The sequence below is a fragment of the Athene cunicularia genome (genome assembly GCF_003259725.1).
Source record: "Athene cunicularia isolate RWA chromosome 1 unlocalized genomic scaffold, athCun1 chr1_part1, whole genome shotgun sequence".
Taxonomy (NCBI): Eukaryota; Metazoa; Chordata; class Aves; order Strigiformes; family Strigidae; genus Athene; species Athene cunicularia.
Window position 1 is genome coordinate 79,603,953 of NW_020799091.1, and position 22,076 is coordinate 79,626,028.

Here is a 22,076-nt window from a genome sequence, read left to right on the forward strand (position 1 = left end):
ACTTAGGCTTTTGTCATCCCACATTTCCTACTGGAAGCATTGCTGGCTGGCACAGTCATGTATTAAGCACAGTCCAAGCATGATGAACTTGCCCTAATTTCCCAAAGCATCCTTCCCTAAATAAGATGGTAAGAATTTTAGAAATTAAACAGTCTGGGAATATCTATTAGTAGATGATATTCCATGGTCCTTAAAAGAGAATAATAGTCTAGAATCTGTGTTGTAACCTATCTCTGAAAGCTTTCAGACTCTCTTAAGACTATCTAAAAGAGGTTGAGAACTTTTAGAATGATTTCTGAAACTATGTCCTGCTGATGTAATCTTTACATCTACAGACTCCACCTAAATGTGGTAAATGGTTGTCTGTATCCCCTCTCCAACTTTTATATACAAAAGCTACAAAGAGAGTTACAAAAGGATTTCTAAGACAGTCACTTAGACTTGTCTCTCACGAGATTTTTAAATATATTGCTGGGTGTGAAGGTGGAAGCAGTGCAGGACCTGCTGGAGTGCAGAGCAAGCTGTCTCCTCTTGCAGGCCCCTTATGTTCAGAGCCCCAGCAAGTGCTGGCTGCAGTCACAGGTGTGTGGGATGAAAACAAATCACTGTCTGTCCTTCTCCTGAATCATCCCCTGAGTATTTCTCTTTACACAATGCAGCACAGAGAGGTGGGGTTGGCATCTGCTCCCTATAATTTTTCCAACTCAATTTTCACAACTTGATCATTAGACATCCTACAGCAAGCCGTTGCTGTGGTCTTCTAATATTGTACAGCAACTGATGACTGAAAAGTTTGATTTTTAGCCCTCATCCACCACTTGCCTTTGGTTTTCTACCTCTTGCTTTAATTCTCTCTAATTCAAAGAAGTAAAATCCCTTTGAATGCTGAAATCTTTTCATGCTAGGGCAATAAACAAGAGCAGGAGGCATTAATCTACATGCTTCCTCATAGCAGGTGCATAAAGAAGAGCTGGGATGAAATGCACTAAATTTCTTTTCACTTTCCAAAATTCTCTATGCAGTCAAGTGGATGGATAAATACACAAATGTTTGTGAGCAACACCTGTGCATTTCTATACATGTCTTGGGACAGAGGGTCCTGAAAAATCACTCCCTCAGCTGTAGCACCCCAGATTGTCAGAGAAGGTGAGCTGTTCATTCAGGCGAGTCCACGGGCAGTGGATTTCAACACAAGAGTTTAAGGTCATCTATCCTTACACTGGATTATTCCTTCTGCAATTTATAGGTAGACATAAAAAGCCTTAAACTGACACCTCTGGCTACTCTAATACTGAATGCAGATTAAAAGGATACTAGTGATATATCCCAAAGTATGCTTGGTGTCTAGTCCCTCCTTGTCCCCATGAGCATGCAGATTTTCTTATTGCAGCACCAAACTGGAGTCTGCAAGCACATGGGGATTTATACACTTTCATCTCCCTATTTTTGTCACTCCTGTCAGTTGATTTTTTGCACATACAAGGAGATTGGTTCTCTGACACCACAGAGGAGGTTATTATGTTGAGCTGTAAAAATTCTTCATTTCATTAGGAAGACTTCAAAGCAGAAAACAAATGTTCAGATTTGCTGAGCAGTTAGTCCTGGCTTGAAAATCTCCATAGCCTGTTTATTAACAGCCTGAATTTTCTTGTTACTGACTGTCAAGAGGAAATTTGTTTGGAATGAAGTTTTCCTATTAATTTTTATTACTGCATTCTGAGTTTAGGCCTTACATCCTTTGTGACATCATCCTCCAGAGGAAAGGCTCACTTAGTGGAGTATTAGTAAAGAGTTTACTTGCAAGTATCTGACAAGCAAGGCTACCAGTTGTATCCAAAGGAAAAGAAAAACAAAATCCTCAACTTTTTTTTTTATTGTCATCCACTTACTTTATAATTCAAACTGCAGCCTCAGAAAACCTAAATGCTCCAGTGACCACTCCAAGAGAGTCTGATTCTTTTTCTGGGATACTAATAGCATGTAGTTGTATTTGCCATAAATAAAATGTGACAAATTCAGAGTGATAGAATTGTATTTTCTAGGAGCAAATATAAATTCAGGGAACTTTCCTCTTTTCCTACTAGACTACGGTTCTATTTTATTAACTGGTGGTTTTTCTTCTGCTATGTTTCTATGAAAAGGAACACACAGAAAAAAGTACTACCCAAGGTTATAAGTCTAGTCCACCTGTCCCAAAATATTACTATAAAGTTTTTGTTAGTACAGAGTGAGAAGCAAAATAGGAACATATTCTTACCCTAATAATCCAATCACTAAACAGCAAAAGCAGAGGGAAATTAAAAAAGCATACTTCCCCCACCATTTGCGATCCAATAAGACTGTAGGCACTGCAGCATCAATACTGATTGAGAATCAAAGATGGGAAACAGTATATAAGACAATTCTGATCCTTTGGTAGAAATAGTCTCCATCTATGGAAGAGCTTTTGTATAGCACACTGGAACTGCTCAGCTCTTGTTATTTCCTAGGTATTTCACACAAAAGACTTATATTGCAGAAGGCTATCAATATCTTATGACATGGATATGCTATCCTACTTATCCATCCTTCTCCCTCACCCATACAGATTCAGGCTGTGGCCAACAGTAGAGAGATAATTGCATACTGACTGGTCATGTCATAGCAGTCATGAAATCCTGAGTTGATTCAAAATCCTCATTGTCTCAAGCCTCAAAGTCCATTGCCATGGACTTTAAACCCCAAGGATGCTCTCTTCCTCAGTAGCTCTGGCACTATGACAGATAGGGACTTGGTTAACTCTAGTGGAATCCTTATGGTGGGATGGGATCATCTCATAAACTAGAACTCCTCAGATTTATGTCTTCTCTAAAACTTGCATATTTGCCACACAAACCCTTCCAGACCTAGTTCTGGCACAGTGTCATTCCTTGACTAATGACGAGCAGCAACTGATGTTGCTGATAAAAAGCAACACCTGCAGTACTGCCATAATTTCTCCTTTGAATTTGCTTTGTACTGTACACATACCTTGAACAAACTGATCCAAAGTAGTCCTGGCTTTAACCCTCAGTTATGATTTGGCCATCAGCACAAAGAGCCATCAGTCTTTGTCAGATGACAGAAGAAGAATACATCTGTAAGGGGCTAAAAGAGATGTTACTCTGTTCTTTTGCTCTGAGGCAGATCATATCCTGCATATTAATGACATATGGTAGCCTAACAATTTTTTTAAAACTTCTAGTGATACAGTTCAAATTGTCTAAGTGGCTTGCTCATATGTTTTACTATCCTATAGCAAGGATAGTAAGCAAGTTTTTCATAATATGTAACTAAAATCTATCCTCCTTTCATGTAAACTGATAAATTTCCTATCTTAAGAGAACATGGAGTACAGCTGGCCAACATACTGTCTCAAAGGTGCCCTTTGTGCTGCTACCGAGTCCCACTACTAGTGGAAAATCAATGCTGCCTCCCCACATCCCTAGAAAAGCATCCTCAAATGTGTTCCTATAAAAAATGTCCCTCATTCAAGCATCCAAACATAATTTAATGATTTAGAGAAAGGAAAATCGAATTTTGAAAGAAATAAAAGGCTTGTGTCTTGAAACTCAATACATTGACAAGGAAACCATGATTTGAAAATCAGCGCTGCCATGTAAATATAAAAGTGTCCTCTTACCAATGAATATTTTTAAGTTTTTGCCTGAATATAGAAGATAATTTACTTCCTTATACTTCATAATAGGGAAAACCCCAAATGTGGGTGCGTATGCCTGGTCGTGAACCTTCTGTGTCACTGACAATGTAAAAGTATCATCAGCATTTGGGTTAGAAGATTAATGACGTCTAAATTAATTACTCACTTGGGTTAGAAGACGGCGTCTAGATTAAGGATGGCTAAAAGCAAAAGAATTTGTGCTTGTTAGGGAACAAACAGATAAGAAGGGATTCCTTAAAATAACAAAGCAGAAACGTATCTACCGGCTGCGTGCAGTTAGGAGTCTTTATCGAAAGTGCTGAGAGGAACTAGTTTTTGAAATGAGCATGCGCTAGAGCAACACACGGATTTGCTCTTATTTTTAGAATGTACAAGAATATATAAGGACTTATTTTTCTAATAAACTTAGAGAGCTTGACTGTTAACCATATTGGTGTGTGTCTTGTCTCTCAACCTCATCCTGCAAAAAAAGGGTTCCTGCTACACCCAAATTCTGATTTTTTTCTTTTGTTTTACAGATTTGAACAATCTTGATTGACTTTTACCCCACTCTTAAGTTTTTCACTTCTGGCAGCCTTTGTGTTTCAGAGCAGAATCCAAAGTAGCAAGACAATACAAGGCTGGCTATCCTTTTAGTATTTTGTACCCAAGAGGAATCATAAAATAGTAAAAATCTAGAAAATTTTACACTTATGTTCTAGTCACCTTGAAACTGCAAGAAGATGCCAATTTGGTATTCTTGGATGCTTCTCTGAATTTTGGGGGTTTACCCCTTAGAACTAAATATTATCTAGAGCTAAATGAAATGTGACAGAGCACCTTGATGTATCTTCTCTCAAAATACACTCCATTTCAGTGGCTTTCTACCTGTCATGCAAGGAAAGTTGGGCCAGAGAAGTTCACCAAAAGAAAGCTAAGAAAAATGCTTGTTGATAGTAGGCTGACATTTGTTATGCAGAGAATCACACCTCCATGGACAATTTTTTAGCAGTTCACGAATTGAAGAAAGATAATTCTTTTTTTTTTTTTTTTACCCAAGCTCCAGTGTAAAAATAATTAATGTAAGGTGCTCTGTGGTCTGTGTTACACATGTGTCCAAATGAGGTTATGACAGAGGGTAGCTTTGATCTTTTCACTGTAACTCAAACAGAAGGTTGTCTGTACAACAGAGCTAAACACGTTCATGTGTATTCAGTTCCGTGGAGAGCTGAATTTACACCTCACAGTAGAGAATTTGGCTGTATGGGTCTATGGACATTGTAAAGGACACTATGATGCCACTTATAAATGTTGTCACTGCTGAATGATTCCTTAACAAATATTTAGTATTTTCTTCTTGGTTCTAGTTATCCCTGAAAAGTCAGTGAAGGAAATTGCAAGAATCCCTGGAACAGCTAAAGACAGAATTAAGAAACTTCTTGCACATAAAAAAAGTGTGAAAAAGCATGAAACACTCAAGAATGTGATCCCAGAAGCAGCTGTGACACCGTCTTCTAAGACCCACTTGCAGTTATTGGACTATGAAGGTGGTATTGATCTTCATGGGAGCTACAGTGAGGAAGAGAAAGAAACTGAAGCTACTACAGAAGAGGCAGAAGAGTCAGACAAAGAAAAGAAGGAAGATTATGAGAATCAAATTGACCATGAGCAAAGCCTTAGAGGAGATGTTTTTTGTAAGTGTCTTCATTATTTTAAAAATCTGGTTTCAGTCTAAAAATATATATAAACACTAACAAAATCATCATTAAACATTACAGCCATTTCATCAGAATTTACTTGTAGAAAACGAAAAGCAACCTAACATACCTACTGGTGAGACTAAAGGTACTGAATCTCCCTTTTAGGGGAATCTGTCTGCAGCCAATGTGAGCAGAGAGGGAGTACACCATCCTGACAGGCACTCTGCAGGCTGTGCTTTCAGAGCAGCTTAGATATAGCACATAGCTTCTCCCCATTTTCTTCACAAAAGCCCCAGCAAAACAAGATAGTGTGCTGCTTCGTTAAGAGAAAGACAATAGATACCTTTGATTCATGATAGTCAGAGTCATCATCCTAAGTAGTGTGCATTGTTCAGAGGAAAAACAGGCTTTGGTGTTCTTGTGTTTCAAATAATATAGACTATATAATAGGCACCAGTGTTGCTTATGTCATTCCCAACAGAAAAATAACTACGTGAATCACAGAGGGGAGTTTTTATCCCTTTTGTTTAAATGTGAGAGTTTATCTGAATGGACAATCTCGAATTTAAAGTATTTGATGGTATTTGACCATCAAATAAGGTGTCCATCATAAGGAGTCTTGCTTAATTTCTGACATTAGTCATTTATCAGAAAGATTGACATACGTTTCCTCAGTCTGCTTTCAGGTGTTTCCCTACAACTATTATCTTGTATGCTATGCAATTTCTTGCTGTGTTCCTTAAAGGTTTCAAATGCATTTTAATTGGGTTTTAGTACATCTGACTCAAACATTCTTCAAGGTAGTGGCAAAAACATGTAATATGAAAAGCATACCCTGGAAATAGTTTATTTGTGATACTTTCTCTTTTACAAAATATAGACAAATAATAAATACCCACAATAATTAAAATTATGCACCATATTTTGCAATAATACAAATGAACACAAGTGAAGATTAATATAGCGCTCAAATTGTTGCTATTTGATTTGAAAAGACATGTAATTTTTTTAAAGGAAAGATCACTTTAAAGTCCTCTAGAAAAAATGGTATGTAATCCTTCTACTGTAAAAAGGCAAAAAAAAGGTGATTATTCACCTAAATGCATTTGAGAATACAGGCTTCTTTGCCAAAGGCACATTTGTCCTAAAATTGCCTTTTTTAGGTTTTCAGTGGTAATTGGCCCATTTCAGTTCAGGCTAAGGATATAGACTGGTGAATGGAGTTAAATCTAGTTGGTGGCCGGTCACGAGTGGTGTCCCCCAGGGATCAGGTTTGGGGCCGCTCCTGTTTAATATCTTTATTGATGATCTAGACGAGGGGATCGAGTGCACCCTCAGTCAGTTTGCAGATGACACCAAGTTGGGTGGGAGTGGTGATGTGCTCGAGGGTAGGGAGGCTCTGCAGAGAGACCTGGACAGGCTGGAGCCATGGGCTGAGCCCAACTGGAGGAGTTTCCATAAGGCCAAGTGCCGGGGGCTGCCCTTGGGCCACAACAACCCCCAGCAGCGCTACAGGCTTGGGGAGGAGTGGCTGGAGAGCTGCCAGTCAGAGAGGGACCTGGGGGTGTTGATTGACAGCCGGCTGAACAGGAGCCAGCAGTGTGCCCAGGGGGCCAAGAAGGCCAATGGCATCCTGGCTTGTGTCAGCAATAGCGTGGCCAGCAGGGACAGGGAAGGGATCTTACCCCTGTACTCGGCACTGGTAAGGCTGCACCTCGATTCCTGTGTTCAGTTTTGGGCCCCTCACTACAAAAAGGACATTGAATGACTCGAGTGTGTCCAGAGAAGGACAATGAAGCTGGTGCAGGCTCTGGAGCACAGGTCATACGAGGAGCGGCTGAGGGAACTGGGGGTGTTTAGTCTGGAGAAGAGGAGGCTGAGGGGAGACCTCATCGCCCTCTACAGCTCCCTGAAAGGAGGCTGCAGAGAGCTGGGGATGAGCCTCTTGAACCAAGTAACAAGCCATAGGACAAGAGTTAATGGCCTCAAGTTGCACCAGGGAAGGTTTAGACTGGATATTAGGAAGCATTTCTTTCCAGAAGAGGTTGTTAGGCATTGGAATGGGCTGCCCAGGGAGGTGGTGGATTCCCCATCCCTGGAGGTGTTTAAGAGTTGGGTCAACTTAGTGCTGAGGGATATGGTGTAGTTGGGAACTGTCAGTGTTAGGTTAATGGTTGGACTGGATGATCTTCAAGGTCTTTTCCAACCTAGACGATTCTGTGATTCTGTGATTTCTCCCCCAAATTATGCTAGTGAGCTGATAAACAGAGTGAAGTCAGGTCTTTGTTCACCAACCTCCTCCTTTCCTGCAAATATTAACAGTGAGTGCTTATGGCATGTTTCAAGTTTTCTGACAGTACCAAATGCGGGAGAGTGACCCATATGCTAAAAGGACAGTGCTGCTATTAAGAGGGACCTGGCCAGGGCGTAGAAATGGGCTGACAGGGACGTTATGAAGTTCAACAAAAGCAAATGCAAAGGGCAAGAAAAGCCTTGTGCAACATTATAGACATGGGATGACTGCTTAGGAGGAAGCTTTGCAGAAAAAGGGAAGTGGTTCTTCCCCTCTATTTGGCACTTGTGAGACCACATCTGAGGTGCTGCGTCCAGTTTTGGTCTCTTCATTACAAGACAGATGAGGACATACTGGCACGAGTATAGCAGTGCTCCACCAAGGTCAGGGTCCTGGAGAACATGGTAAATGAGGAGAGGCTGAGAGTAACTCTTTTTTTTCAGCCTTAAGAGGAGAAGGCTAAGGGGAGATCTTCCCCTTAGCTGTCTTCAGCTATCTAATGGAAGGTTATAAAGAAGGCACAGCTAGACTCTTCTTGAAAATATACAGCAATAGAACAAGAAGTAATGAATACAAATGGGAACAAAAAAATTCTGATTAGATTTAACAAAAAGAATATTTTATCATGAAGGTAGACAAAAATTGGTACAGGTATGCAGAGAGGTTGTGACATATACATCCCTGGAGATGATACGATATTCCTAACATGACTGTGCTGGGCCTTGATCAACCTCCTGATCAGGAGGTGACTAGGTGACCTACAGATGTGCCTTCCAACCTACATAATTCTATGATTCATTCTATACTTTCAGCTGAGCATTTGAAAGCAGTTTAGAAAATAGTGGTATCCAGTGTGAGTAGACCTGCATCCTGGAAGATGCTTAGGTGCCTCTCTGGTAATGTAAGCATATAAGCTCACAAGTCAGTAATCGGTGATATTTCCAAAATATCAGAACAAGTGTCACTTGGCCACATGCAAAAATACACTTATGCATGTCAGTTTTTAACCAGATCAAATGGTGAAAAGTTTCTGGCTAACAGTGTCACGCCTCCAAATTTGAGGATGCTATGCTCAGGATGCCACTCTCCCTCTGGCCAGCCACACCAGATTCATTATGCAAGCCTCAGCCTATCTCTTTACTCAGCCTTTCACTTCTGACAAGTTTATGCCGCTTTCTATCCATCTTATAAGGATCCTTTCATAAATCACTTCCCTAAAAGAGGTAGCAGGTGCAGGAGCTGAAGCCAAATTGGGTTTGAAGTTTTCACTGGATGGCAAGCTACCCTTGGGGTTCAGTTTTACCATGTTGGTACTGCCAAATGCATTTGAGAGTCTCAGGCCAAAGGATTAAGTGACTTGCCTCTGTTCTCTCACAAGAAGCAATAAAGCCCAGGTCTTCTGATGGCCAATCTCATACTTTTACGATTAGAGAATTCTGTTTCACACACATTTCCACTGAAATACTATCCTAAAGAAGGACATAACTCTTCCCAGTCATGATAATTAATCCAAAGGTGGCCATAATTTTGCAGGAAGTATGGAGAAAGTGAGCTGAAGACAGTTGCAATATATATGTCAACCTTTGTTAAGACTAGGTTCTCAGGTACTCAAGCTTCTTCATGAAGTAAGTTGACAGGGAGCTTGCATGTGCCAGGAGAATGGTGTGAATTGACCAGCTCTGGTAGTACCAGATATGTTCAGCTAGATTTAGTTAGACTGGGAAGGACTCAAAATGATTGACTAATTAACTGCAAAATGCTAGTGGAACCTGAAGGGATATTTACCCTCAACAAGAGTGTGCTTCCCCATAGTTGTGATTTTTGTAGGGACAAAAGATTTTCTTTCCAAACAGAATTGCAAGAATATTGCCATTCTAAATAGCACTTTTAGGGGCATAGGACTAATAAGTTCTATTAATAGTTATTGTAAATAATAAATTAAATATAAGTATTGCTGTTATTAATTATAAATACATTTATTCAAAATTCTGTGCCATAAAGGACTGTGGGCTTTTCTGCCTCCTCAATTGTGAGGCAAGACAGCCCATTAGAAAAAAAAAAAAAAAAAAATCTAAGTCAGTCCTCCTATCCCTTTTTGCCTTTCTGGGATGGCAGGCTGGCTGGCTGGCTGAATGAGGGATGTAGCTCAGACATCTCAAAAGGCTTCTTCTGTAACCTGCTTGGACAGGTCAGGAAGGATTGCCAGAAATAGTGCCCCTAGGGTAGGGTCACCCTCTTTATTTTTTTGTTAAAAGAACATAGGGCTCTGCTCTCTCTGCCTGGTGATACAAGGGGAACATGCTCTCCTGTACTGGGCTTACATGACCTGATGCAATTGCAAAGGGTAGATCATGTAACCTTCCTGTTGAGTACTTAGTGCTACACTATCCGGAATGCATTCATTTCCCAGATTCCAGTTTGCATGAGAGAACACAGAGCAAATCATTTGTCCTTAGGAAAAGCCAAATAATATACAAGAGATGTTCGTCATGCTGTTTGGTAAGATTCTTTCTCAAGGACTTTCTCAAACAAACCAGGACATTTGAACACTGTATACCTGGGCTAGGCAGAGACTACTGGTCTCTACAAAATTGCCACTGTAACTGACAGCAGTTACAATGAATAGTATTTCTTGAAAAGTATTAAAGCACTGTGTTTTATCTGTATTTTTGCAGAGACTGTCTTTGTTCCAGTCACATTTGGCTGGAATTTTCCATTATTAATATAAGGGATTTATACGCTGAACATGCTTGAGAGATTTTATTTTGTCAGGGGATACTGGTAGAATGTTGGTGTGCTTCTTGATACAGGGATACTAATATGCCCAAGACGTATTTTCATTAAATCTGTGCATGCTATATTATTTATGGCTTTCTTTTTTGATACCAACTATGTATAGGACATAAGGCATTGTGCCATTTGCATTTTTCTTTCAGGATGGTTTGCATATGTAAACTGTTTCCTTTTAAATTAGCATATGCTATACTCGATCATTGTTATTATAAAAATTCAGTCATGAGTTAGGCACTCAGTTGCTTGAACATTTGGCTTTAAAAACACTTTCATTGTTAATAATATTAAATGATCCTTTGGACTACATGATTAGCTCAAATTTACAGCTCGTAAATTTACACATCAGGTTTTTTCCTTCTCTGCAGATGTCTATTCAACAGTGATTCCTTTACTACCACATTAAGTTCCTTGATATAATCCCCTCAAGTATTCACATAGCACTTGCCTTTTGTATTATTAATATGGGTAGTGTTTGTCTTCCAGGAAGAGTAGTTAATTAGGAAAAATTGATAGGTCACATTTTTCAGAGATCTTAATTATTATTTTTAAGTTTATGTATTATTTTATCATAGTAGTTTTACTACATAATAAATATATAGGAAACAACAGAAAAATAATGTAGGGAAAAAATGAATTATTAACTGGAGATTGAAATTATTAAAATAGGCCAACTATCAAAATACAGGACCTTTGTGAAAACTACTACACTAGGGTTTTTTTAAAAAACACAATAGCTAAAGATAGCAAAGTGAAACCCCCAACATTTAAGAAATGTCAAAATCAAGGTCACCTGTAAAAACTTAATATTTTCTTCTTATATTTTTATACCTTATGCTATAGTCTTTAATGACTTTAAATTACTATTTTCTATGGGATCCTTACCTTTTTCAGTGTGAAGGAAGGACCTGTCCTGCTATGAAAGGACCAGCTTAATAAATAGAACTGCCCTATAGATTGCAAAAATTGCAGATGTGTAGAAAATGAGAGTAAACCAAAGTATTGGAAAGCTCCTTATGTGTAAGAAATGTCCTTTCTGTACATGGAAGAAGACACAAAGAGGTGGACAGAAGTGCTTGGTTATATGAGCAATAACTGTACAGATGCTACACTCAAGCTAGAGGTGAACTTGGAGTGCACAACCTTAATTCTGTCACTTTCTAATGTTCCAGTGCTTTTCATGTATCATTCATAATACAGAATGGTATTGCCAACTGCATCTAAATTCCATAGTCTGTTCTTTATCAGTTTATGAAACTCATGGTGCTTAAAACACTCCCATAGTATCATGTAGCCAGCTATGTTAATTACAGAGCTCCTTCCTTTGATAGCACCAAGAATGATAAAGAGGCTTTGGTTTTCTGGTTTATTTGGCAATACTAAAAATGGATTGTTTCCCTTAGGGGTTCTAGGCTCTTAATTCTGAACAAGAGCATACTCTCAGTTAATCAGGATGTTTGCTCTTAATCTTATTCTTTTCTGCTAATTATACCACTGTGTGAGTGAATAATGCTTAGACCACAGCTCAGTCCACAGCTATAGATAAAAGGCTCAAAAGATGTCAGACATCTGGTAAATGTAATTATTTCAGAGAAGGATGTGGTAGCAAAGATGTGGCATATTCCTTTGAGTCTGACATAGTGATATACTGTACATATAGGAAACTAGTCTTCTTTATAGCACCTCTTATATTCTGCTTGGGGTTTTTTTTTACAGTACCCATTCTGGTTTTCTGGATTTTTAATGGGCTTTGAACATCAGAGAGCAGTGTTAGAAAGACAGAGAGTACCATTTTTTGTGAGACTTTCCACATGCTGCAGTTTCAGGCACTTTAGAATTCTACATGTTAGAATTACCAACAGTGAGTTACTTTTCCCAAATTTTGTGTGTTACTTTTACATTTAGACTAACTAGACTACCTAGGCAAAACCAGGCATAGGCATTTTCCAGGGGAGAAAAAAAATAAACAGCAATAACAAGAAATAAAATATATCACATTGCCCACAGCTAGCACACTTAAATACATGGGTGCTTATATTCTGATATATACCTGTTCTTCCAGTATAGCTGCCTCAGAAAGAGCTCAATGTGATGCCACAGATAATTTATAAGAAATACAGTCCTACTAACAAAAACAAACAAACAAACAAACAAACAAGTAAAAAATTTAAGGATAGCACATGCATTACTACAGACAAATAGAAAATTACTTCCAAGCTATAAACCACACCATATTTTTTCAGACAAAAATGACATTTCCAAATGCACTATAAATAATTTTATATAGAGCAGTTGGCAAAGCAGAGAGGTGAAACCAAGTACACATAAAGGAAAATCTATCAGTTTTTCACTAAACTCCTTTAGTACTGCAGTCACTTACCAGTCACTTAACCAGTGCTTTTGTACTGTTTCTGAAGGGTGCCCATTAAACAGTTCTCCATAGACCTATTCTACTGAGCTTCTGCTTGTTGAGTTTGGGGTTTCGGCTTTTTTTTTTTTTTTTTTGTACTTTGAACCTTTTAATATTACAGCTTAGTCTAAGCAGTGCTTTTCCATATATGCTCTTGAAGCTTCCTGTTTCTTTCATGATCTCACTGGCCCTTATTTGACTTACAGACTGACTTGAGGGTCTGCCTACATGGTACTTTTCAGGTGGACCTGAGCTCACTCCAGTTGTGCTCCAAGCAAGCCAGGTGCAAACCAGCTCCAAACAAGAAGTCATGTAGTCAGAATTGGTGCAACTGGCAGGCCAGCACTAACAAACCTGTTTGACCCGTAGAGTGAAATGGTGTCTGCCTGCACTTCCAGGACACTGATGTGCGCTGTATGAAAGGATATGCTTGAATCTAACTAGCTCTTCTGCTAGATCTTTTGGTGGCAGTCTGTTATCTTTCTTTACTTAGCCGTCTAAAAGGGAGATGGCTAGGAGGTGGCTCTCAGACCTCATCTGTTTCATTATGTGCAGTGCTCCCCGTAAGCCTGGTGTTTTTAAAGTGGAAGCCTAGTTTCATGTATAAATTTGGTTTTAAATCCCCTTCATGGCACTCTGTTTATGCATGTTTTTACTAGAACAATGTCTCAGTGCTTCTTTTAATCTCTACTTTCTCATTTTCTGAGGTTATTCCTAAGAAGCATTTCCATGATTACAGACATCTTCAGTAGTTTCAGAGTTCTTTTATGTGAATCTTATTTTTCAGGAAGTACGTTCAGCCAGACTTTTTTTCAGAAAGTCTCTTCCTTTGCTACGGTTCTTGATACATTATACAATTGACAAACTGCATCTAACATGGCTCAGAGAGATTCCCCCTCCTCAGAACAGGGGCAATACTCAGATATACATCACAGATAGCAACAAAGAATTTCTTGCAGATGCAAGAACCTGTGTCAGCAAAAAGGTGGCTGTTCTCAGACCAGAATGTCACCAATTTATTTATGCTCAGCTCACCACCGACCACATTCGTAGACACAACTCCTGTGAAAATTGGTGGTAGTTAGTTACATAGGTACCTCTGAAGACCTGGGCATTAGTTATCTCTGACATTTAATTCCTGCTCATAAGATCAACTCATAAGACAACAACAGTTAAGAATGTGTGGCATCATGATATGAAGGGTTTTATATGTAGAGATTATATAGTAGCTAGTGCTGCAGATAAACATGGGTGGGCACCAGCAGTACAGAAAGAAGGAGAGACTCTACTGTGCCTAAAGTGGGATGTGTATGAGCTTTTGTTGGTCAGAGTATGTTCTTAGGGAACATGAGACAAGGCCTGCCTTTCTCCAAGCACCACTTGACAGCAGAACAGCTGAAAAGAGTAATCCTGACTCCTGCCTGTTACTTAGAAGGGTGTTAACTTTTCATCCTGGCTATGTCCAGCAATGGTCTGATGTGAAATGTAGGCACATTCCAAGAAGTAAGGTTTCTTGGAAACCTTTCTGTAAGCTGAAGCTTAGTTTCTCATGATATGCAGGTGATATCTTCCAGTAAGTGGAGAACCTGAGTGTAATGCCTGACACTGAAAACAAAAATAGATTTGGATACATAATTTGGCTCTTTTTGTGTGCATGACAGTTCTTCACTTGAAGCATCTGCAGTACACAGCTACACCTGCATGTATATCCCTCAAGTGAATTCAAGTGTAATTTAATAACTCAATAAATAAATCATTCTGGCAGCTCTTGTCTTCTGTTAAATCACTCCTCTTTTTCCAGAAGTGATTCTATTTTAATAGCTCTCTTCATTTTGGCAAGGGTTTTCATGTCCTGAGCCTCTTTCACTAAGTACGAGGCCAAGTTTATGGCATGACAGTAAACTTAACACCTAATCTCTATGTGCCTATTCCTAAATGTGTATATGTAGACACATATTAATTTGGAGAAAGATATATTAATCCTTGCCTTAAGTAATAATATTATCCAGGTGATTTAAGCAATGGTCTGGGCTAGGGGAAGCCTGCAAGGGCGACAAGAGAGGACACGCGCCTGGCAATTCATCAGAAATCTTGTAAGAATGCATGAGTCTCCTTTCTCAGCTCAATTCAGCACCTCTTGAAGTGCCTCCAGGGCCTCTACATCAGTGTATCTTTTTTCTGGGGTACACACAGAGCAATTTTTGACAGTTTTGAAGGAGAAGAAAGGTTAAGTAGAGTCTTTATGATGCTAGGAGGCTCTGGATTGCAGTGGGTTGTATGTTGTTAAAATTGAGTATGTGTTTATGACTGTGAATATATTTGAGTATTTCAATGGAAAGGACTATTTCAGTGGAACTCACAGGAACAAACTCCCCTCTGAACAAATGTGTTTGCATGTGAAAGTAGTGACTTTTTAAATACTTGGCATTTTCAGCTTCGTAATAGCATGTATGAGATACAATGCTGAGTAGGGAAAAGTAATTTCCATTTCTGTAGCTCCTATCATCTGGCACTGTTGAGGAAGTCTGAACATTTCTTAGCACTGCTGCCCACATGGTGTGTCTGAAAAGTGAACTTCAGTCTGTCAGGATTTCTACTAACACCTTCTGTAAGTAGTTATCCAAAGGATCCTCCCTCACTCCTCTTCTAAAATGGCACATTTAAGCCTCTCCTGTTTTCATAGGTATGTATCATAGGTTTCATCTGCATATGTGTTTGCAAAGGGTAGAATCTTCTGCCAGTGAAAGAAGATCACTTATCTCATGTGTGATTAGTTACTTACACAGGCTTTGCACAAGTTGAGACTATGATTTATTTTTTTTTAGCGAGTGCACTTCTCTGTTAAGCAGTTAAAATAGTACGAAAGAAGCTTAATCACAGAACTTTAAAAATACTTAAGAGTATTTTAGAGTATTACTTAGAGTAAATAAGTGTTTGCAAGCTTCTGTATCTTTGTAGCTCATCAGATAGGAGCTTTTGCCTTGGTCTCTGAGGCTGCTGTTGAAAAATAGTGCTTCTTGAGTAACTATATCCTTTAGGCCAGTATCTTAGAGAACACACCTAACGTTCATAATCTGTGCTGCTGTATCAACTCTTCCAGTTTGGCACAAGACACATCAACCAATTTTTACAAAAATTGTTCGCAGGGTTCCACCAGGACTGCTTATCAAAACATCAGGCTGGGCTTGCCAGCTGTTGCAGGGAGGGAGGAAGAGCTAGGGGCAGTTGCTGCACCCTTCCTTCCCAACAGAGAGCAGAGCTGATCAGGTCTTCAGGAAAACATGTATCCCAGCAAGGGAGTACAGCTTCAGAAAAATAATTACATGGAGCTTCTGTTACAGCAGCACCAGCTATCACTTACCTGAATACAGAGCTGTGAACCTTTGATCCCTCAATGTTTATGGTTTTTGCAGTCTCTGACACTACCCATTTTTTGAGGCTGCTGATGGTGAAGTGCTGCCAAGCTGTTGAGTCATTATCTTTGCTGTCTGGTAGAGTTCAGGTACTTCGATCATTAGTTGAAGTTTTGTAGCAAGAAAGCAGATTCACCATGCCAAAGAAAGATCATGTTTAATGTTTTATGATCTTGTGAAACTTGTAGTTCCAGTGCCCACAGCTTAGAAGGCACAGTGCTGTGGAAAACAGCATTTTAAAGGAAGTTTTAAAATTCAAAGTTAGTGTCTAACTGAGGTTAGGAATGTGAATTTGGTGGTGGAGTGGAAAACACATACATTGAGTTATTTAAATAAAGGATTGCAACTGGTATGAAGGAATTAAGTTCCATTATCTGTTCCTGTGATAACACAGCACTTGACAAGTTGTTTCCCTTAGTTCCCACAGTGAAAGAAGCAGCTGCCTTTGGCCCTCTCCTGGCACAGAGGAAAGTTCCAGTGTCAAGGCCAGAGGAAGAAGGTAAATATTTTTATTTACATTATTTATTTTCCTGTGTATTTTGTGTTTTCATTACAACCTATATTACCTGTTCTTCCTCACATTAAAAATTGTTGCAAAATCAGTCAGGGGAGCATACACGGTCCAAGATCTGTCAATTTATGTACACAAGCTGCTTAAGGAACTTAATTTAAGGAAGCTGCTTCATGCACTTTCAAACAGAAAACTTTGCTGCCTGTTGGGAACTGTAACAGACTGCAGTGTAGCTCTGGTCAAAGCAGAGTATAAAGGTAGATCAGAATGCACTCTTCCTCTCTCACCAGGTGGGAAACAGTTTCCCTGTGATGGATAGAATCATTAAGTTGACTGTAACGGCCTGCTTATGAGAGCCATGGAAAAAATCAGAATCCAAAAGAGGGGACTGAGAGATTGTGTTGAGTTGATGCATTTACAAGGCAGCAGCATCCTTCTGAGGTGTCACCAGCCAAGTGGGCAGGGGCTGAAATGCTGGGATTGGCTGTAGCTGAGATTATTTTTAGGATGAGGTGGGTTTCACCCCAGAATAATCCACAGATGCTTTGAATGCTGTTTAAAGGTAAAGATACTGGGATTTTTTCAAGTTCAGAATGCAGTAGTCTTAGAAACAATGGATTTATACAGTAGAGCTCTCTAAATACCATGTACTGCACTCCTCTGTCTCATGATAAAGTACATTAAAAGAACAAAAAGGATGCTTCTTTCTGAGGAAATTCAGATGGCTGACATATTATTCTTAATCTGATCTGTCATGCTTGGATTGCACAGTGTTTGTTTCTTTGTGTATGTAATGCTTTTCATCTGCACAGTTACAAAGGCTGTCGTGTGCTCTGGGTGACACCCTTTTTCAGCGTACTTTAAAGGTCAACTGATTTGGGCTGTTTCCAGCTCCATGTAGTATGAGTATTAAGTGCTGACATAAAGAATTCCTCTCACAGGAGGCCAGCTTCTCTCTCTCAGTGGATAGAACTGGACTGACTACAACTATATCACAACTACACTACAACTACACCAGTGTAACAAATGGAGAGAGGAAAGCTCTAAAGTTGGCAGATCCCAAACCATTTATGATGCTAGAGTTCAAAACTAACACCTCCAACTATACCTGGCAATAGACAGGCACTCAGTATACAGAAGTCACAGCATAGAAATTCATGTGCAGATGGCAGATGATAGGTAGTAAAAAGACACAACAGGTTTTCCTGTGAGTTAAAGTAAGAATTATTACATAAATGCTAATGATTTGCTTTTTCACAATTTAATCTAGGTCAACACTATCTGAACTCAGATTGTAGTATACATTAGTATATACATCAGTATAAACCAATGTATATACTAATGTATACATTAGTAATTGGGTGAATAAAGAGCAAATTCTTTTTATTGGTCCTTATGATACATTGCTCCTCATACCTCTAAATCTCCATTGCACATTTCTTTTTCAGTTGATTGCAGCTTCAGTCGAGGGGTCTGTGACTGGAAACAAGATGCTGATGATGACTTTGACTGGAATCTTGCTGATCGAGATAGAGGTATCTAAATATCTGTCCTTTAGCTATGCTTTGATTTGATGGCTTACACCCTCCAAAAAAAGGGGGATGGAGGGGAAAACAGAATCAAGAATTAGCTTTCCTATCAGTGGGTTATCTTTATAAAAGAAAAAAGGAGGCAGAGAATGCTGGGAGTGGAAATTGTTTCTTTGAATTATCCAGTGGCAACTGGTAATCAGCAAAATATTTCAGCACAAACAAATCAAAAGATGAGAAAAATTATTAGAATATAACCGTTCAGAACTGCAAGGCACAAGGCAACGGAAGCCTTATTAGTTATGCATTGTGTCTCTCCAAGACTGGTAGGGCATTTAACTATACATCTGCTATTTAGATGGATGTGGCAATGTAGTCACTTACATGGCTTAGACAGCACTGTGATTAACTTCTCAGAAATCTCAAACTCTGCAAGACAAACTAGAGATGGCATTCCTCAGAATGAGCCAAGGACAGGTGGCTATTCAAGAACAACCAATACCTGACTTGGTACCAACTGTTAAAACCTGAGAAAGAGCTCTACGAGTGCAATGTGTGACTGCTGTGTGGGTATATATAAAAGTGTGACTGAAGAAACTTGTTTGAAAGGATGTCTCTTCCCCTGTGACACAGGAAATGTTTCAGAAGTTGCTGCAGTAGGGACTGGCGGATCCAGTCCCTACACACACATTCTCTCTCTCTTCCCTCACAGTCCTTCCATCCCAGTCTTTCTTCACTGATCCTTCCTCTCCTGCTCCATATATTTCTTTTTTCCCAGTCCCTTCTCTGTGCTGTGACTTCCAGGAAGACCTTACCTTACCCTGACCTTACCCTGTCTCCCCAAACATACATCTGCTGATTATGAAATTATTTATGGGCCCAGATGTTTTATCCCTTTATCTCTTTATGTGTCTCTGTCATTTCTTTGGTCCACCAGGATTTGGGGAATAAACTATCAGTTCCTTTGTGAGTTTGTCATCACTGCAGAGGACAGTGGAGAGAGTATTGAGCTAGCTCAAGTACTGGAAATGGTCCAACAACAGGCTGTTGCATTTGAAAAACTAGATGGTTTTGCCTTTGAAAGATAGTGCAAGGAAGAATCATTATAACTGCCAGTGCAATATGAACTCACATCCTCTGTAAACTGATCTGACTTCCAACAGTGAAGCTTATTCCTTGAATAGTACACTCCCTGCTGCTTTTCTCCAGTCTGATTTTAAATTATTCAACACAGTTTCCATTTATTTTCTTAGCAAATATGTATCCACTTTGCTAATAAATAACACAAGCCCATTAAAGATGCATTTTTCTTTTTTTGTTGTTTTTTTGTTTTTTTGTTACAAGGCGACGGGTACTACATGGCAGTTCCAGCTTTTGTGGGGCACAAGAAGGATATGGGGCGTCTAAAACTTCTCCTCACTGACCTCAAACCAAAGAGCAGCTACTGTTTGATTTTCAGTTACCGGCTTGCTGGAGAGCGAGTGGGGAAACTTCGAGTGTTCCTGACAAACAAAAAAACTGCTCCTGTCTGGGAGCAGAACAAAGGAAAAGATGAAAAGTGGAGAACTGGAAAAATAGATATATTTCAGGGATCTGAAACAACCAACAGTGTAAGTATAACACAATTTATAAGCCAACTACTGTAGGCAACACAACAGTTTCATTTTCTAATCCTCAAGTGTCCTATCAACTCTTTTATAGGCATTGCTTACTGGCAATTGAAAGGCTTATCTGAAATGGGAAACAGGAGCACACATTTTAGGAGGCAGAAAAGTTATTATCTGGTTGTAATTTCAGAACTGAGTTACCCCAGTTGGTTAGGACACTGATGCCAGTGACCCTGTCATTTTGTAAAAAACTGCATCAGATCATAAATTAACACAAGCAATCAGAATCTTTCCTTAATATCTCATGCAACAGAAGCATACATACATGCCTGGAAAAATGAAAAATTTCTGTTTCATAGAAGAGGATGCTCTCAAATCACACTAAACCAAACTATTAGAGCAAAAGGAGACATCATGTACAATCAAGGGTAGGCATTCACCTTAGGAGCAGGACATACTAGCCAACAGAGAACACTGTGCACTGATTTATGCCTGAAAACTGTCTCAGTCAGGACTTCAGCAAGTTTCTCATTGAAATTCTAGAGTCTGCTTTTCATTCATGTGACTGAACATTTTCAATGCTGTGTAAAGACTTCTACTATATAGTTGAATACTGTTAGTATAAATGAAATGTAAGCCCTTTTCAAAGTTCTTTGCACTGCTGGAATGATGTAAAAAAGCCCTTACATAAACGAGAATCAGGCTATAAAATAAAAACCCAGGCATATCTATTCATAAAAATGAACCTACTCTCTCTATATAGTACACATATTATATATACACATACTATATACAGCGAGAGTATAAATACGTATAAAGTATGTCTCAAAACCTAAGGACCCAGATAGATTGAAAACGAACATTCATAATGTCTTCAAGAAATAAAATGCACTAGCATCACATACTGGGATAAAACTACATTATTATAATAGGATTTCACTCAATTTGCATGTTCTTTGTACAACAAAAATAAATGACCTTATTAAAGGAATCCATTTGATATTGTAAATCTGTGCAGAGGATTATAACTCTAGTTCAAATAATACATGGAAAGTCTAAAAGCTGCAAGGATTTAAGTCATTAAGTCCTGTATTGGGATAAAACATTCCTCAGATATGGCATTATAACTAATTAACATTAAGAGCTGCTAAATGCTTGGATAAACTACATTTTCACTGTTAATTCATCTCATTTCTTATGACAGGTCACTTTTGAATCAGAACGTGGGAAGGGCAAAACTGGAGAAATTGGAGTGGACAATGTTATACTAATTTCTGGTCTATGCCCAGAAGATGCCTGATAATGGATATTTGAATATACTGGATTTAATTCTATTTTTAATATTTGCCTTACTAGTAGTGTATTTTTGTATCTTTTTCTTTACAAAACACCTGAAAACTGTGCCTTGAACTTAATGCAGCAATGCAAACAGAAAAACTGACCTGTGCAAGATGCAGAGTACACTTTATGAGTTATTCTAATTCTAATACATCCTTTGAGTGTAGCACTACTGTATTTTATAATTCAAGGTCAGGGTTTCTAAAGTATTATTTGTCTAGCTTTTTTACAAATTTTGTATGCTTTTATTCTGTAAAGTTATTTTCAAGGGTATTCTTAAGTCTTCTATTTCATTTCTTCTACTCTGCAAGAACATAAAGCAGTATTTAAGAGGATGTTACTACTTCTGTTAACATAATTTTAACTTCTTACTTAGTGCATAGATAGTCAATCTATGCAACAAGTAAGAAGAAAGAGAGGAGCTTTATTTCCTTCTTGATGGTGCTAAGCAAGTTGTAAGTGGAGTCATGTCTTTGAGGAATATTTTCATTACTAATAAAGGATATAAAATACCTTGTTTTTAATCAGTGTCTTGGAGTCACACAAATCTCTGTTTAGAAATGATCCCTTTATAGTTTTATAAGCATTTAATGTTCATCATTAACAGATAATGTTACCGACACTGAAAAAAAGAACAAAAAGAATGACCTGTTATTAGCACTTAAGAAACTTCACATTATGTACTGACCTTCAAGAGCAAATTGGTTCCTTCTGGATTGCAGGCCTACTTTACCCCACAGATGTGTGAAAGAATGGTTTTCATTTTCTAGTAAACAGTATAACCTTGTGGCCACTCCATAAGTCTC

At 38.7% G+C, this 22,076-nt stretch overlaps 1 protein-coding gene across 1 annotated transcript in view; it reads left to right on the plus strand.

Moving 5' to 3' along the window:
* The window catches only part of EGFL6 (EGF like domain multiple 6), a 99,735-nt gene extending 77,953 nt beyond the window's left edge, over positions 1 to 21,782 (plus strand). The window contains exons 8-12 of the mRNA XM_026846168.1: positions 5,047 to 5,373; positions 16,704 to 16,784; positions 18,245 to 18,331; positions 19,670 to 19,935; positions 21,137 to 21,782. Coding sequence (XP_026701969.1) covers positions 5,047 to 5,373; positions 16,704 to 16,784; positions 18,245 to 18,331; positions 19,670 to 19,935; positions 21,137 to 21,232 — 857 coding nt within the window. The 3' untranslated portion in view covers positions 21,233 to 21,782. The remainder of the gene's footprint in view (positions 1 to 5,046; positions 5,374 to 16,703; positions 16,785 to 18,244; positions 18,332 to 19,669; positions 19,936 to 21,136) is intronic.
* Positions 21,783 to 22,076: the final 294 nt, after the last annotated feature.